At 34.7% G+C, this 18,471-nt stretch overlaps 1 protein-coding gene across 6 annotated transcripts in view; it reads left to right on the top strand.

The window, feature by feature from the left end:
- ZNF148 (zinc finger protein 148) overlaps positions 1 to 18,471 on the top strand; it is a 131,826-nt gene that overhangs the window by 60,201 nt on the left and 53,154 nt on the right. For all 6 annotated transcript variants that reach the window (XM_010834287.1, XM_010834283.1, XM_010834288.1 and 3 more), the window contains one exon: positions 13,099 to 13,224. In XM_010834287.1, coding sequence (XP_010832589.1) covers positions 13,099 to 13,224 — 126 coding nt within the window. The remainder of the gene's footprint in view (positions 1 to 13,098; positions 13,225 to 18,471) is intronic.

Below are 18,471 nucleotides of genomic sequence, written 5' to 3'. Positions count from 1 at the left end.
GGTTGTTTTAGGGAGCTAACCTAGAATGGTCTATTTTTCAGTATTCTCCAGTGCTCTTAAAGTTGTTAGACTCAACTTTTTTTTTCCCCTTGCTGCTAAGTCGCTTCAGTCGTGTCCGACTCTGTGCGACCCCATAGACGGCAGCCCGCCAGGCTCCCCCATCCCTGGGATTCTCCAGGCAAGAACACTGGAGTGGGTTGCCATTTCCTTCTCCAGTGCATGAAAGTGAAAAGTGAAAGTGAAGTTGCTCAGTCGTGCCCGACCCTCAGCGACCCCATGGACTGCAGCCCACCAGGCTCCTCCGTCCATGGGGTTTTCTAGGCAAGAGTACTGGAGTGGGGTGCCATTGAGTTTTCTTTCTATATTCTTTAGTAACATAGCTAGTTTCCTAACACTTTTCATATAGTTCTGTGTAATATTTGATACCTAATTAATTGATCTGGAATTGTGAGATAGTGGTACTGAGTGAGAGTTATACTCTTTCTTAGATCAAATAGTGCCCAAATTGGAAGTCATAGACAAGGCTCTGATAGCATCCATCTAGCTAGATCAGTCTCAGAGATGTGTACTTTGACTTTTTTCATACTTGTATAATGAAGTTCATTGTAAAAAAGGACTACATAGTCATTATAAAAATTAGTATAGAGGAGAACAAAAAAAGTAAAAGTTCCTTCTTTTCTACTCTAATTCCAAAGAGATACCTGCTAATACTGATAACCTGAAAATTTTTAATTTATAGAAAAACATTCAGAAATGTCTTTATTTCTATATGTGTTTTGTAAATATATATCTTATGAAAATATACATATATTTTATTTTATACAAATTAGATAATGTTATTTTTGTATATTTTTGAAGTCTGCATTATTCATTTAATAATATTTTGTAGAAATTTCCATGTTATTATATCTAAAGCTTGCTTTCTTATTCTAATGAATGATTAAGTGATGTGCCTTGTTTTATTTAATCACTCCCCTATTGGTGAATATTTATGTTATTGCTAGATTTGTTTGAATGAAATAATGATGAAAGGATCATGCTTGTATATATAGATACCCGTATGATACAAGCATGTTTCTTGTATCTATCTATATATCTGCATATTTGTAATGTTTTTTCTCTAGGTGTATATCTTTTTATTGAAATAAAAGTGCACAAATTGTTAGTGATGAATTTCCTCAAAAGTGACATACATGTGTAATTACTGCCCTGTGTCCTTTTTAGTCACAACACTCCTCTAATTCCTAAAGATAACTGCTTCCTATCAGAACACTTTTATCACAGTTAGTTAGCTTTCCCTGACTTTTGAATTCCGTATGTACTATCTAATATTTGATTTCTTTAGCATTTTTATGAGATAAATCCATCCATGTTATTGCATGTGCTGCTGCTGCTGCTAAGTCGCTTCAGTCGTGTCTGACTCTGTGCGACCCCATAGATGGCAGCCCACCAGGCTCTGCCGTCCCTGGGATTCTCCAGGCAAGAACACTGGAGTGGGTTGCCATTGCCTTCTCCATTGTGTGAAAGTGAAAAGTGAAAGTGAAATTGCTCAGTCGTGTCCAACTCTTAGCGACCCCATGGGCTGCAGCCTACTAGGCTCCTCCATCCATGGGGTTTTCCAGGCAAGAGTACTGGAGTGGCTTGCCATTGCCTTCTCCGGTTATTGCATGTAGTAGTAGTTTATTCTCATTTCTGTGTAATTGTCAGTAGTGTGACTATATCAAAATTTATTCTCTGTAGCATAATAGGCATCTTGTTTCATGATGTTGATTGTTCTGAAAAGTGCTGCTGCAAGTAGGTTTTGGAGGGGATGGTCAGGTGACATGCTTCCTGGCTTGTAGGATCTTAGTTACCTGACCAGGGATCAAACCTGGGCCCTGGCAGTGAGAGCACTGAGTTCTAGCCACTGGGTTGCCAAGGAACTTCCTGCTGCAGATATTCTTCGATGTGTCTTTGGCGCATGTGCACACTCATTTCTGTTGGTTATATCCTGGAGTTTGCTGGGTATGTGTATGTTCAGCTATAAGAGTTACTATCCAGAAGTTTTTCTCGTGGATTTGCCAGTTTATTCTAGTTGTTCTCTATCCATGATATTTGGCATTGTCAGTATTTTAATTTTAACTGTTGGTGGGATGGTAGTAGTATTTCAGTGTGGGTTGTTTTTTTTTTACCAGTTTGCATTTCACTGATAACTAATGTGAGTGCCTTTCATGTTTACTGACAGTTTGGATATAATTTTTTTGTAAGGTGCATGTTCATCTTTTGCTCTTTTTTCTATTAGGGTGTTCCTTTCTGTTACAGATTTGTGGTAATTCTTTTATATTTGTTGGATATATATGTATCAATTATCTTTTCTATGCTTCCACTATGACTTGCCTTTTTACTCTTTTGATGAACGGAAGTCAGTGTTAACGAAGTTCAGTTTATGTCTTTTCCTTTTGGTGTCTTGTGTGTCCTGTTTAAGAGTTCTTTGCCTGCCCCAAGGTTGTGACGATATTTTCCTTTGTTAACTTGTGGAAACTTTATAGTTTTCCTTTCCCATTTAGATCAGTAGTCTGTTTGGAATTGAGTTTTGCTGATGATGTGAGATAGGGGGTCACGATTTACTTGATGACTTTTGCTTTTTTCCCCAACTCACCCATAGAAATTTTTTCACTTTCATTTTGCTGGCTTAATATTTCAATAAGTTAGTATATTAAGATAATAAAAAATAGATTTTTCTTTAATTAATCCTAAGAATTTGTACTAAGATTGGACTTAATATCTTTTTAGGATTATAAAATAATACATTGTTTGTTAAGAAAAGGTACAAATTTGAAAGCTAAACTATCACAGTGTTGTTAATCAGCTACTCCAATACAAAATGCTTTTGGTATTAAAAAAATAAAAATTAAATTAAAAAAGCTATCAAGATAATAGAAATTGCTGCAATCTTACTACTCTAGGATAATCACTACTAACATTTCATTGTTAGTATTTTAGTGTTCCCTTTGTTTTTCTGCATATATATTTGTGTGTGTAAAATTTGCTGCATATATATTTGTGTTTGTGTAAAACTGTATATCCATATTTATTAATCTCATTTAATCTTAAACCATGAGCATCTCAGTATTATTAAAATTATTCAAAAGTAAGATTTCTCGTTCATGTATATCATATAGCTATATTGTAATTTATCTCACTGTTTCTTTATGTGTATTAGACTGCACTTTATTTACAGTTGTAAATGTTATTGTGATATTATATGTAGTGTTGTCATGTGAGATTATTTCTTCTGTATAGATTTCCTAAGACTCTTGATATATACTGCCTAATTTATAGTCCACAAATGTTGATCGTTTTACTCTCCCTCTTGTAGTATATGAGATTCCCAACTTAATTTCTTTAAAAATGATCTAGAATAGGAAATATGGAATATAATTTCCAGATTTGTGTGTGATACTAAGAAAAAGAGAAATAACTGGGCTTGGTCTTGGTTTGAGAGTGGAGAAGAAAATTAAAAGATGTCTTTATAGTCGAGAGACTGGGTTGCTGAAAGGCAGGGGGAAGAAAAAAGAAGCAGGGAATTTAGAAGGAGGTGCTGATGTGAAAAAAGATTTTATTTTTAGCAATATTGAGTTTTAGATAATAGGATGTATTAAGTTGAGATGCTCTATAGAAATTGGTAACCTTCCATGTATCTAAGCAATTACATATCTGCAGTTGTATAATAATAATTACTTAGAATTTATAGTTTTTGTATAATCTCATTGGATTTTCTGATGTGTATAAACTGGATATTATTACTGCCACTACTTAACAGGTGAGGAAATGATTATGATACTGAAAGTGAAGTTGCTCAGTCGTGTCCAGCTCTTTGCAACCCCATGGACCATAGCCTACTAGGGTCTTTCATCCTTGGATTTTCCAGGCAAGAATACTGGAGTGGGTCGCCATTTCCTTTTCCAGGGGATCTTGCCAACCCAGGAATCGAACCTGGGTCTCCTGCATTGTAGGCAGACACTTTACTGTCTGAGCCACCGGGGAAATCATGATAATGAATGGCATCAAAAATCAACTATAATGCTATATGCCATAGTTGATGATTTACATATATAATCCCTTTAACTCTGCAGAGATTCTGTGAGAATTATTCCCTCCATTTAAAGGTGAAGAAAGTTACAGATGACTAAAATTCTAGTTGTTTAGCTTGACACTGCTAGTATCACTCTTTCGGAGTAGATTGTATTTCTGACACTGCTAGTGTTACTCTTTGGGATTAGATTTTATTTCTTTTAACTCTCACCCTGTGCTTTTTTTGTTTTTCCATACTACTTTTGGAAGCCAAGTTCACCCAATAATAATTGGAAGAGGTAGGATTGAAATTCAGGTCTTACGCTTTATCTAAATATTGTTGACATTTTGTCCACTTTGTTATTTTTTAAATTATTTCCTTTCTCTAGAACCACTAGAAATTCTTTCTATATTCTGGAAGCAACCAAACTATAGTTTGTATAAGGGAAAATGAAGTATGTTTGTGCAAAAATCATTTTAAAATGTTTGAATGATTTATTAGATTTATAAAGAAGCAGTTATAGTAATGGAAATAGCACTGAACTAAAAGATATAAAATCCTGGTTTAAGTACTAGTGTTGAAATCTAGTCCCAGTGATAGCCTGGGTAAGACACTTGCGTCCGTGATGTTTTAGTTTCTTCATTGATAATGCGAGGATAAAAAATAATTCACAGATTACAGTAATTAGAGTCTCTGTTGCTGGATTTGGAAGACTTGGGTGTAAGTTTTTGTTTCCCTTCTTAGACAAATAACCTTTCTCAGCCTTAGATTTCTTATTTGTAAAATGGGATGAAAATGCTTACCTCACAGTCTTCCTGTAGGATTAAGTGCAATAGATTATACAGGATAGAGACCACGTGCACCCCCTTCCTTCTCTGCATGCCTTCCAGACATTGTATCCATAGCACCTAGAAGAGAGTCTGGCACATAGTAATATTAGATAAATCTTAGTTACTAATGCTGAGGAGGAATCACAGATTTGTAGAACACTATATAGACGCTGTTTTTTGTTTAAATGTAGTAGATTTACAATGTGTTGATTTCTGGTTTACAAAAAAGTGACTCAATTATACATGTGTGTGTATGTATATGTACACCTATACACATATTCTTTTCCATTATGGTTTATAACAGGATTTTGAATATAATTCTCTGTGCTATACTGTAGGGTCTTATTTATTTTATAGATAATAGTTTGTATCTGCTAATTGGAAAGTCCTAATTTATCCCTCCTCCACAACCTTTTTCCTTTGGTAACCATAAATTTGTTTTCTTTGTGAGTCTGTTTCATAAATTCATTTGTGTTGTATTTTAGATTCCATGTTATCAGTGATATCATACGATACTTGTCTTCCTCTTTCTGACTTACTTCACTTAGTATGATAATCTCTAGGTCCATCCATGTTGCTGCAGATAACGTTGGTTTATTCTTTTTTATGACTGAGTAGTAGTCCATTGAGTCTCCACTGTTCTATGACAATTCAGTCTTTCCTTATCTTTTATGACCTTGATAGTTGATGGGTATTGATTATTTTGTAGAATGACTTTTGAGTCTTTCTTATATATTCTTATGATTAGATTGGTGCTTTTATTTTTTGACAAATCCCACAGAAGTGTTGTGCTCATTTCAGAACATCATATCAGGGATTATAAAATGTGGAGATATGTCTTATTATTGGTGTTACTACATTCTCTGTGCTTTGGTAAGGTGATAAATGCCAGTTTTCCCCATTTTAAAGTCACTTTTTTTTCTTTTGTAATTGGCAGATATCTTGTAGGAAATATTGAATAGTTTGAGTCTGTTTAAATATCCTATTTCTACTCAAAATTTTACTTACCTATGTAAGCATCCATTGGTGGGTCCTGCCAACTGTAGTTATTAATGTGGTGTTTACCTAAGTGTGAATTTGTATTTTCTTCATTCTTTCTATATTCACATTAATTGTAGCTGTCCCTTCCCTCCATTAAAAAAAATTCCATTTATATCAGAATGGATATTTGTTTTATTCTTTGCATTATAATCTGGTACTACCATTTATTATTTTCTCACATTGTTTCAGCTTGCCCATTAGGAACTCTTTCAGACAAGCTCTTGTGTCCTTTTGACATGCACTCTAGTTTCTGGCACCACAAAATGTTCCAAGGTCATCTTATATATAGTTCTCCTTGCCTGTTGAAATCAGTCACTTCTCCAAGGAACTCCAGTTCCTTTTGTTTGGATAACGGTAGTTAGAAACTAAGTTTTAGATGCTAGGTGTGTTTCATTGCTTCTTAGTGATCTTAGCACACAGAGTTAGGCATTATGTGTGTGTCTGCTAATTGGCAAATGCACACACATCTATACTAATTTATGTTGGTTGGGCCAAGGCATCTATTTTGAAGGAGATTGAATGGAGAAAAGGGAGGGAATGCAAAATATAGTTAAGATGTATCTAGATCAGTGGTTCTCAAAATTTCTGGCCTTGGAACCCCTTTGCTTTTAAAAATGTTGAAATCTCTTAAGAACTCTTGCTTCTGTTGGTTATGTATGTTGATATTTACCGTTTTATAAATTAAAACAATTAAAATTTTTATTTTCATAAATAAATCGCATTACATGTTAATACATAGCATATTTTTTAGTGAAATATAACTTTTTTAAAATAAAAATTTTGTGAAGTTTTAAAATTTTACAATCTGTTTATTGTCTAGCTTATCTCATATTTGCTAATATATTTAGTCTGTGGTGACATCACATGTTAGCTTCTGAATACTGCTGCTATATACTCTTAAGAGGAGAGTGAAAAAAACAAAAAAAAAACAGCCTGTGTATTATAGTGAAAGTGTTTTTTTCTCTCATGGACCACCCACGAGAAAGAGTGTCAGGGATCTTCTGGAGTCCCTGGACCATACTTTGAAAACTTTGATAGAGATTTACTAAAACTGTTACAAAATAAAGGTACATATATAGTAGAAGGATGGATCCAGAAGAACTTCTGTGAGGAACAGGGAAGAACTTGAACCATGAAGATACAGAAGTTAAAAGAATAGAATTTCTGGGTAAGATGGGGATTGTCAGCACTATTTCAGGTAAGATAACTTGATATGATCACTTGTTCCAGTTCATCTTATAGTTACTAAATTGTAAAATGCTGATATAGCAATCAAAATATAAATTTTTAATGAGAAATATTACAGAGGAGTAGATTAGAATGTTTGTTGTGAACTGTGGGTCCCTGAACCTTTTCAAAATCAAAAGATAGTTATGGACTTTCTCAAGCCCTGACAAATGTAGCTTGTATCAGAAGTTGACATGCTGTCAGGTCACACAGAAAGGGAGGGTTGTGGTTTATGATTCACACCAAGGCCTGTCCATCAATGTGCTGCTTCTCCTTCCTGCCCTATTCTGTGGCTTGGTGAGCTTGGAATTAGAAATCTTCCTGTTGACTGGTTAAATCTGTTATTTCCAAAACCATCCTGGAAATAAACTCATGCATGCATATACATAGGGATATATTCTTGATGTTAACTTTCTCTTTTCCTGGACTCCATGAGTACTTTCAGATATTGCTAACATCATTTCAGTTCAGTTCAGTCACTCAGTCGTTCAACCGACTCTTTGTGACCCCATGAACTGCAGCACACCAGGCCTCCCTGTCTATCACCAACTCCCAGAGTCCACCCAAACCCATGTCCATTGAGTTGATGATGCTATCCAACCATCTCATCCTCTGTCGTCCCCTTCTCCTCTTGCCCTCAATCTTTCCCAGCATCAGGGTCTTTTCCAGTAAGTCAGCTCTTCGCATAAGGTGGCCAAAGATTGGAGTTTCAGCTTCAACATCAGTCCTACCGGTGAACAGCCAAGACTGATCTCCTTTAGGATGGACTGGTTGGATTTCCTTGCAGTCCAAGGGATTCTCAAGAGTCTTCTCCAACACCACAGTTCAAAAGCATCAAATCTTCGGTGCTCAGCTTTCTTTATAGTCCAACTCTCACATCCATACATGACCACTGGAAAAACCATAGCCTTGACTAGACAGACCTTTGTTGGCAAAGTAATGTCTGCGTTTTAATATGCTGTCTAGGTTGGTCATAACTTTTCTTCCAAGGAGTAAGCGTCTTTTAGTTTCATGGCTGCAGTCACCATCTGCAGTGATTTTGGAGCCCAGAAAAATCAGTGTATTTACAGTACAGTTAATTGTTTTATATCTTTCTCTTTACATTTAAACACTTTGTTGTGCTTGTGGTCACTTTGATTCCATTTGTTTCCTACGCAATATTTTGGAACAGTTTCTTACTAGTGATAGTTAAACACATTCTTTTTATATGACTGTGTACTATTTTTACTCTCAGAATAACCATTTCTCTTAAGTTTGGTGGCAATTATTTATATATTATATACTTACTTCAGACTGTTCTTTCAAAAAGTTCGGCCGTAAGAGAATGGAAGTTTTTGGAAATATTTTGGTCCACAAGAAATTGTATGGGGTAAATTTAAGTATACTTTTAGGCAGAGAAGTAGTTGATGAAGTAAGATTATTTTAGAGACAGGGAAGATGCAGAGCCTGAAAGATGGGTAGTAGTGGAATCAGCAGCACAGTATAGAGGAAAGCACAAAGATGCTTTCTTTTTTCTTCAGCAGGGGTGGGAAGATGATTGAGAATACCTAAAAGTGAAGTTGAAAATTGAAGGGAACATATGGCTTCAGAAATGGAGAGATGGTAAGGACAGATACTTCTGCCAAGTGACCTAGGTCTTTACTCTAAAGGAGATCATGCAGAATCATGAAAGCTGAGCTGGGGAAGAGTATAATTGATAGGAAGGGCAGTAAGGAGCTCTTGTATATTCCTCACTGGGGAAATGGCAAGAAAGCAGTCTTATGTTAATTTATTTGTGGAAGAGTACATTGGTAGATTATAATGCTGTAAAGCTTGAAATAGATATGGATGTAGGTTATTAAGAATAAAGAGTAAGAAGAGGTCAAATGATTGTAAGGGGTCACTTTGGGAGTTAGGGGTAGACCAAAATTTGCAAACCACGTCAAATGTTCATCACATACTATGTCTGGCAGTGTTATTTTAGGTATGCCTACATTTGTTAAATTGCTTATTAACATTATTGAGTGTGGAAGAAGGTAATTGGGAAGAGTAGCAGGTTTGGTGGAAGAAGAAAATAAAAAGAGGATAGAGTGAGAAATGTGCAGCTCTGATTGAGTTTCTTACTCAATCTAGAAAGCTTTTTGCAGTTATTTCAGATCTCATGAGTTTGTCCATTTGGTTCCTGCCTTGTCTCATTCATTTAGGTTGAGCCAAATATGTGCCATTTTATTAGTTCATTAGTGTTTTTTTTTTTTCCTTTCTTTCTTTCTTTTTTTCTTTTTAAGGCATGAAAACTTCCCATCTGCATTTTAAGATCTTTGGAAAGATTTTAGAATGTGTTCTTTTTATCTAGTATTTTGCTCTGTACAATGTTAGAATCTCAGTAAATTTAAAGTTTTCATTGTATTATTTTAAACTGACTGAATTTAACACTTAGTAGCTATTGAATACAGAGAAGGCAATGGCACCCCACTCCAGTATGCCTGGAAAATCCCATGGACTGAAGAGCCTGGTAGGTTGCAGTCCATGGGGTTGCTAAGAGTCGGACACGACTGAGCGACTTCACTTTCACTTTTCACTTTCATGCATTGGAGAAGGAAATGGCAACCCACTCCAGTATTCTAGCCTGGAGAATCCCAGGGACGGGGGAGCCTGGTGGGCTGCCGTCTATGGGGTCGCTCAGAGTCGGACACAACTGAAGCGACTTAGCAGCAGCAGCAGCTATTGAATAAGTGAGTGAAAGCTGTTATGAGAAAAATCAAGGAAGAATATCTTCCTTTTAGATACCAAGATAAGATACAGGCACATGAAACAGAAAAACAGAAAAGTGAGATAGTTTATGTTTGGGCCAGACATGATATAAGTCTTGAAGAAGACTTATATCATTCTGGATTCTGGGCATGAATTACTAGTGATTATAATCAAGAGAAAGATTTTTAGTTTTTTCAGTATAGAAGGGCCTCCTATGTTTAAAGTTTAAAGTTGGGAGAATAAAGAGAGAACAATAAAAAATGAGGAATACTTGAGTATAGTTAAGATATATGTATATATCTTAAATATACATATACCTAATTATATATGTATATATATATAAAAAAACTTGCAAGAATGAACCAGCTTGGGAAGTGGCAAGGGGTGAGGAAGCATGGGCTCTGCCTCTTGAAAGGGTGTTGGGGTAGAAGTTAGATGAATGTATAAAGTAAGTGTGACACAGGATGGTAATGCCTGATGGCCTCCTTTGTCTTGAAAGTGGGAGGCCCATATGGAGCTTTGATTAGTGGATGAGCAGGAGTTTCAGGTGGAGAAATGTCTGGGTTTAGTAAAGTCTTAAGAAAGAAGTATGAGTAGGGTGATTAACAGTGTTGATGACGTTTTCTGATTTGGTAGTGAGCAAAGCGTTGACATTCAGATTCTCAGATGTAGGCAGGAGGTTGCACATGGGACTAGGTGAAATGGTAAAGATTAAGCCATGGGGGAGAAATGAGAGACTTGTTTTTTAATCTGACACACTTCCTAGCCTATTGATTTTCTTGATGTTCTAATGAGTACATTTCAAAAAATCCAGCAGATTAATAAGTTTTCCCCCCCCCAAAATCAACATCTACAGATACCTGCTTTGATTAATTATACTTTGGTTTATTTTAGGTGAAAAGTAACACTGAGAACTTGATTTTTGTTTAAAGATATTTCTCAAGGAAGAAGTAGGAAACTTACAGATGAGTTTTGTCTCTTTTGCCATGCTTAAAAAGATTTTGTGTCTTTATAGATTATTGTAGTCTTCCTTGGGCCAGTGAAGATTTGTTTTCCCAGGCTTTTTGCGCCGCATTCTTGCTAGCTGCCTTGTCATTTTCATACCTGTCTCTCTATGTTTGTGGATTTACCGGTAACTTTTCTAAGTACTCTAGGCTGGACCATATACTTTAGTATGTGGTTGTATTATATGTGGAGATTACCTTATTTCATTAATGAGTGATAAGCCTATTGGAGTATTCTAAAAATGTAGTTTTTGTGTGCTTACTAGCATTCACAGTGCTTTGATTCATTGATACTTCTAAGTTTGGTTCTATACTTTGATAATGTTAGAAGTGCACCTTACATTTGTCAGTGTTAGTACCAATATGATCACTCTCCATATATGTAGAAATAGCTAAAAGGTTCAGATGTATGTATTAATCTTTTTCACTATTTGCACATAAAGGCTCTTCCTTGGTTTAAATAGCTGCTAATGGCAGAACTTATTTGTGAATCTGCCTTACATTCTACCTGACACTTCTGCTAAAAAATGTTATTCTTTCTTATTGCTGCATTCTGTATTTTCATGGTTTCTTTGTAATTTATCAGCCAGCAGAAATGTTTGGAACTACTTTATGGTGCCCTTGCAACATAAGAGAGAGCAGTTCAACAGCTGCTTAGTCTGTTGTCGCTTCTCCTTGTCTCATACCCAGCCTCAGTAGCTGTGTTTCAGTAAATATCACTTCAGAGATGGTAACATGTGTATTCTGAAGCCTTGTTAGAGGTGACTTTACCATTCTGTTTTATATTTCAAATAATTACACTAAAAGAAGCTACAAGAATGGTCACTAGTACTATTCTCTAAGCTGATAGAATTATTAGCTAAATAATCATTTATGGGCATGTTTTTATGCCTGAGTTCTCCTTGATTTACAGTTCTGATGCTGCCCACATTTCAGAAATTTATGCAAACTTCCAGTTCTGTATTCTGTCAGTTTGAAATCCCTAACTTATGTTGCATTTTCCTCATGAACCCTTCTACACAGCTATGTCTTCTGACTTTAAACTATAAGTCTGTAAGATGTTTATAACCTTTAGCACCCCCTTTTTAAGTGTATTTTTTGAAAATATAGCCATTAGCACATTGTACTTCCTGGAGTATTATCAATATATATATTTTTTAATCAAGATTTTTTTTTTTAACGTTATAAACAACAGAAATTTATTTCTCACAGTTTTGAAGGCTGGAAGTTCATGATCAGGGTGCAAGCATGGTTGGGTGAGCGTCCCCTTCCAGGTTTCAGACTTCTCGTTGTGTTCTTCTGGTTGAAGGGTCAAGGGTTTTAAATGTATTTCAGAGCCTGTTAAGTTGAAAGTTTCTTAGTTTTAATATACTTGTGTTTTCATTTCAAGGATAGTTTGAAAATGTAGTGGTGAGGAGTGGGAGACTGTGTACCATCAGTTCTGATGAGCATTGATGCTACCATTGCTCCACATATTAGGACATATCTTCACATCTATGAGAGCTGAGCTCTAAAGATGAGATAACGTTTTGACATCTTAATGCTTGTAGTATTTCTTTGCTTATTATGTAGTTAGAATTGTCTTGTACATAGCTGTGGCCTAAAACCATGTGTAATTCTGAAAAGACATATTTGGTGATGGTTTTTTGTAGAGCCTGGGAAAATACTGGTTAAGATATTGCCAAAAACATTGAACTTAAAGATAATTAAATTTTATTGTTAGATTATCATTCCTTTTTTTGATGAAATTACCTTTTAGAATTTTTTGTTGTTTGTGTGATGTTTTGCCAATTGACAAATTGACAAATTGAGACCCATCATGAAGTCTGGTCCCCTAGTATTTTACTGATTTTGGAATTTCACCTTTTTTTATGCTTTTAACCTCAGTTTTCTTAAATATGGGAGTGAAATTGTATCCTCACTTCTACTTTATTCTCCTAGATCTTATTATTTTCTCCCAGGACAGCTTTAATCTTTTTTTTTTCCAGATAAATTTTTATAAAATCCTAGTTTATGCCTTCAATTTATATACTGTTGATTCTTATATGTCAATTACCTATTGAATTCTTCAACATACTATTTACTTGCACACACAAGTAATCTTTCTGGGAACATCTGTATGTAGATTTAGCAAAGAATTAAGCATGCAGTGGCTGTTTGTCACAGTGGACTTTTTGTTTATTTCTAAAATTGGCTTTTTTTTTTTTAACAGATAAGTGTAAAGCAGGAAATTACTTTCACTGATGTATCTGAGCAACTGATGAGAGACAAAAAACAAATCAGAGAGCCAGTAGACTTACAGAAAAAGAAGAAACGGAAACAGCGTTCTCCTGCAAAAGTAAGAGAATATTTTAAGGTGGTGGTCCCAAACTATTGCTTAATCTTATAGTCAGGAACTTGGCTGGACTATAAGTCTCATGTGGCTTAATAAAGTTGGACTGTTGCATCAGGAGTAAGGAAGAGATGCATGTCTGCATGGAGGTGGTAGGCCATTGCTTTAAAATTTGCACTTCCCTTTCACATCTTTTTTTTTTTTTTGGACAAACTTTTCTTACTCCATATCTCTCTTTTCTTTAAAAACTGATAATATGCAGTGCCCTTGCTTCTCATTCATGTTAGTCTTACTTATTTTAGTATTCCTGTTTCAGGAAAATTCAGTACCAATTGGTCATGAGAAAAAGGTTGTGCAATACCTGTGATATAGACTAGAATGTAAGCTCCATAAGAGCAGGGACTTCATTTTATTCAGAGCTATATCCCAAGAGCATGGAATAGTAGGCCTAAGAGACTCTCAGTAAATACTATGGGTGAATGAATGGCTTAGTAAATAAACAAGTGACCCATAAATACTATTAGGAATTGCCTGCCTTTTTTCCCTTCAATACAGTAGTAGCTGACTCTATGTATCATTTTGATATTCCTAGGACATCTTGGAACTCTGTATAATTTACAGTTATTTTTCATCTTTTGTTTTTCTAAAAAATTCTATAACATGATCTTTTTTATTTTGAGGGCTACTTTTGTATTTGTGATTTAAGTCATCATCATTATTTATGCATTTTGTGCACTTTTGGATACGTGGTATGCTGCGGTTTGTACTGGCTTGCCAGAGCTGATTAATAAGTTTTCAGGAATTTGGCAAGCTGACTCTGAAACCGTTGGTAATTTGAAATTAGCCACGGTGAGAATATTTATACCGTGGAAATCAGCATCCCTACTCTGTAACCCCTTAAAATGTTAAACATTTACCAATATGCTGCTTTGGGGATATATATAAATATGGTTACTGCAAAAATTTTTGAAAAATACGGAGATGAAAATAACCCATTTATTCTTAGAGATAAGTATTTCCGTTTTCTGCCATATTCCTTTTCTATTTTCAAATTTGTATAGGTTCATTGAATTTCCTGTTTGTAACTAGAGTATGTGAGCTATTTTTAAAGTTATTAAAGGTTTTTACAAATATTAGCTGCATATGTATTATTTTGATATGTCACATTATATTCAATGATTGCTATGTTGTTGGAAAGTTGTTTTCTCTTTGCCTTCATTTTAAATCATGTTGCACTTGAAATATTTGTGTATACATTTTCATGTACTGCTAAATCAAAAGGTGTGAACTTTTTAAAAGGTTTCTTTAAAAATTAAATAAGTAAAATAAGCAAATAAACAACCAAGCAAAATAAGTGAAGTTTCCTAATAATGTTACCCCTTCCAGCAATGTCCTATTAGTTACATTCCTGCCTGAAGTGGACCTAAGATGTCTGTCCATACCCTCTCATAACCTTGAGTATGAAACTTTGCTTCTTTTGTAACTTAAGATGAATGTCTCATTATAGTTTAAATTTTAATTTCTTTGGTTATTGGTCATACTAAAACTTGTGTGTTTTTCATAATTATTGACATTTTTATGTTTCATGTTTTGTGCAATCCGTTTATCTCCCTCCTCCCTGCTTCTTTCTTCCTTTTCTTTTCTTGGGGTTAATGTTTTTCTCAGTGATATATGATGCTTTAAAAAATTTACATTAATGAATAAATCAAGTTGTTTAAGGAAAATATTAATTTCTAAAATTATGATAGTGGTTATGTTACTTGTGTTCATTGCAAAATCTGTTTCAAATCTTTAAAACTTTTTATTTTGAGTATCTATAATGGGTTTATTTTTATTATCTTATTGGAGTATAATTGGTTTACAATGTTATGTTAGTTTCTGCTATGGAAAAAAGTGAATCAGTTATTTCAAGTCTTAAAAAAACAACATATGTAAGTTGTACATTTTCCTTGATACTTTATAGCCATGTTTTTCTGATACTATTTTTGATTGTAATTCTGAAATTCTGACTAAATCTTAGGTTATTATCTTCTTCAGGGGTGTTTGGAATTATGTCCTAAGTAATACAGATCTTATTTTTACAGAGTTTAAGTTTAGTTTTTGCTTATCTGATTTGAGATAAACTAATTTATAATGTATTATCGTAATACTCCTAAAGTCATTTATTTAATTTTATATATATATATATATATATATATTTATGTTGTTGCTGGATGAAAGAAATTTGGCCTAATTTGAGTATATTGCGTGTAAGAAGATGTTTTGGCCAGTCTTTTTAGACATTCTTAGGACAGTGAAATTACTGCAGATAATACATGGCAGACGGCTGTGAGAATAACAAAAACAAGAATTTTTACATTGTCCTGACCTATTACATGTGACAGGAGAGAGAATGGTTGTTGTCTGTTTTTAACCCTGGCCTTGCAGTGTCCAGATGAGTGGTTTGTGTCTGGATTCTCACAGCTTTGAACTTGTGTTTAAAAATTCACACTTCAGATTTTTCATTAAAGTAACTCTCCCCTTTTTGTATGAAGAGAAGGAAAAGCTTACCTCTTGCTTAGGAATCAGTGTTACTTGTTTTAAATTCCTTAAAAGCAACTGTAAGTCTCTCAAATAATTGTAGTGTATTATGCTTAGAGGCTTCCCCAGTGGCTCAGCAATAAAGAATCTGCCTGTACCACAGGAACCACTGCAGGAGATGCAGGTTTGATCCCTGGGTCAGGAAGATCCCCTGGGGAAGGAAATGGCAATCCACGCCAGTATTCTTCCCTGGATAATCCCATAGACAGAAGAGCCTGGTGGGCTATCGTCCACGGGGTCGCAAGAGTTGGACATGACTTGGCAACCACAACAACAATGCTTAGAGGACTCTACTCTCCACCAACACTTTTCACAAATCTTGAATTTTTGCCATTATGAAAATTTTGAGTATGTGTCCCCATTATATCATGTTAGATTGGGGATCTGCATAGGAAATATAGATGAAGTTACCTTGCAGACTTTAGTAAAAATATTGGAGCTTATATAGCCATATAGACCTGGCTCCCTTCCATATAAGCTTTGTGGTGAGAAATACTGCAATATTATGTCATCTTTAGCTGCCATGAATTTTAAGCAATAATTGCTTTCTGATCCTTTATCATATGGCAAAGCTTAGTCATCCTAAGGTAGATTTGATACTTGAAAATTGCCAGAATATATTCGGTAGCATGTCTAAAGAAGAGGGTTATCTTGGTCAAGTAATTTGATACTGTCATGGAATAAGTTTTATGAAAGTGAATTTTCTACATAATAAAAACTTGTCCCCTTTAAATGTTTAAATTTAGTTTTATTTCAACCACCTTGTTAGAAATCTTTAATGTTTTCTTTTAAATATAGTACATTTGAACATAATTCAGCTTTTAATGGTTTGGGGTTCATGTTATAAACATTAAAAAAAATCATATGTATCATAGTGAAACTCTCTGGGAGGACTGAGATGTTAGGTCCCCCCACCCCCACCCCCAACACACACACACTAGGAAATCCTAACTGCTAAGCTTTTCAGTTTTAAGTTTTTGGGTGTTTTTTTTGATTGCTTATAAGTGCTTCATCCTCTCATTTCTTAATGACATACTGTTCATTTTTACATTGCTAGATCTGTGGCCACTTAACATCACCTTCCGTTGACACTGTGTTCTTTTTTCCCCTTGTGGATTAGGACTATAGAGAACTACAGTTATTAGAAATGTATGAAAAGTCTTAGTGTACTTAATTCAGTCTCGGTGCATTCATGTCAGTGGTTCTTGTGGCTCTGCATTAGATCATCTGTAGGGCTTTTCCAGTTATAAATACTCAGGCCCCATTACCAGAGATTCTTACTAAGAGGGTTTCCATTCATACTAAAAAGAGTCCAAGATAATTGTAATTTACATTTAAGTTTGAGAATCTCAAGTCTTGATTTTGAAAGTTTCTGGATAAGGTATTGCCACCTGACTTTGCTATTGACTTGTTTTGTGAATTAAATGAGAATGTTTTCCACCACAGAAGAGTTTTATGAGGATTGTTGAGTTAACATCGATAAACTCTTAAGAATCCTTTCAGTAAAGATGTAACAATACTATCTTAACCCAGTATTATATACATCTTTTAGGTCTTTTCAAACTCCTTAATAGTGCTAGAGCAGAGTGCTTTTTGGTTACCTACTTCTTATTCTGAAATATATATCCTTTTCATTCTCTAAGCAGTTAATTTGAATGCCTATTAATGTGCCAGGATCTCTTATAGGGTACTGAAGAAAGGAACTGGGTTCAGTTCTTTGAAAAAAAAAAAAAATTCTAAAATGAGGAAAATTTAATTGAAAAGCAAGAAATAGAAATACTAGCTATTTGTCAGACTCTCTCCTGCATGCTAACTTGATTGTTGAAGGAGTAGCTTTAAGGTAAATAACTGATTGTAAGACTAGGGATGGAAGTATGAAATAGTACTTAAGAGAGAAACTGGAAAAGTATAAGTATTTTACTTATTTATCTAATTTCCCTAGGGAATTTTGAATTCTGGGTATATAATTTTTCCACAGAGCCAAACTATAAATTTTAAAAATATTTGGATGTACATCTTTCTTTTAAAAAACATCATACACATCTTTGCCTGATATTTAGGAAATCTGAGAGAAAAGACCTTTTCTAAAGCTCTGGGTCATTTCTCCTGAACACGAGTTACATATACCAAGCTTATGATACAGTGAATTTCATGTTCTTGGACTGGCAAAAACTTGCCATTTAGAAATGAAATTTGGTAATAAGTAAAACCAGGTACTGAGAGACAGTAAAAATCAGGGAGGATGAAAGAAAGGGACAGTGTGAAGATGGAATGTTAGTGATTACTAGGATGGTAGAGATGTTGAGGGTAGGTATTGCTGTGGGCTACTTTGTTGTTGTATGTCTTTGGGGTTGCACTGGTGTTCCATTTCTAGTTGGGTTTAGAGAGTAAAGGGAATTTTAGAAGATCTCATTTTCCAGTTGCAGTAAAATGTGATAGGTGAGAAATTTAGACTATTCTTCCAAATTGTTTTGCATTTTGGTGATTTATAAATCAATTGATTAAGAATGTATGGTAAAACCTATACTTATTAGTTTAGAATATACTTTAATAATTCCAGTATAGAATGAGGGAAATCATGTCTGCCTTTTAAGAGAACAAAACTTTCTCACTGAGGGCTGTCAGGTTTTAGCTAATTGGTGGCAGTGACCCTTGAAGAGTCAAAAGTCTCTG

This window comes from Bison bison, unplaced genomic scaffold (assembly GCF_000754665.1).
Source record: "Bison bison bison isolate TAMUID 2011002044 unplaced genomic scaffold, Bison_UMD1.0 scf7180017864032, whole genome shotgun sequence".
Classification (NCBI taxonomy): Eukaryota; Metazoa; Chordata; class Mammalia; order Artiodactyla; family Bovidae; genus Bison; species Bison bison.
Note: the sequence above shows the minus strand (reverse complement) of the source record. Positions and strands in the feature narration are given on the sequence as shown.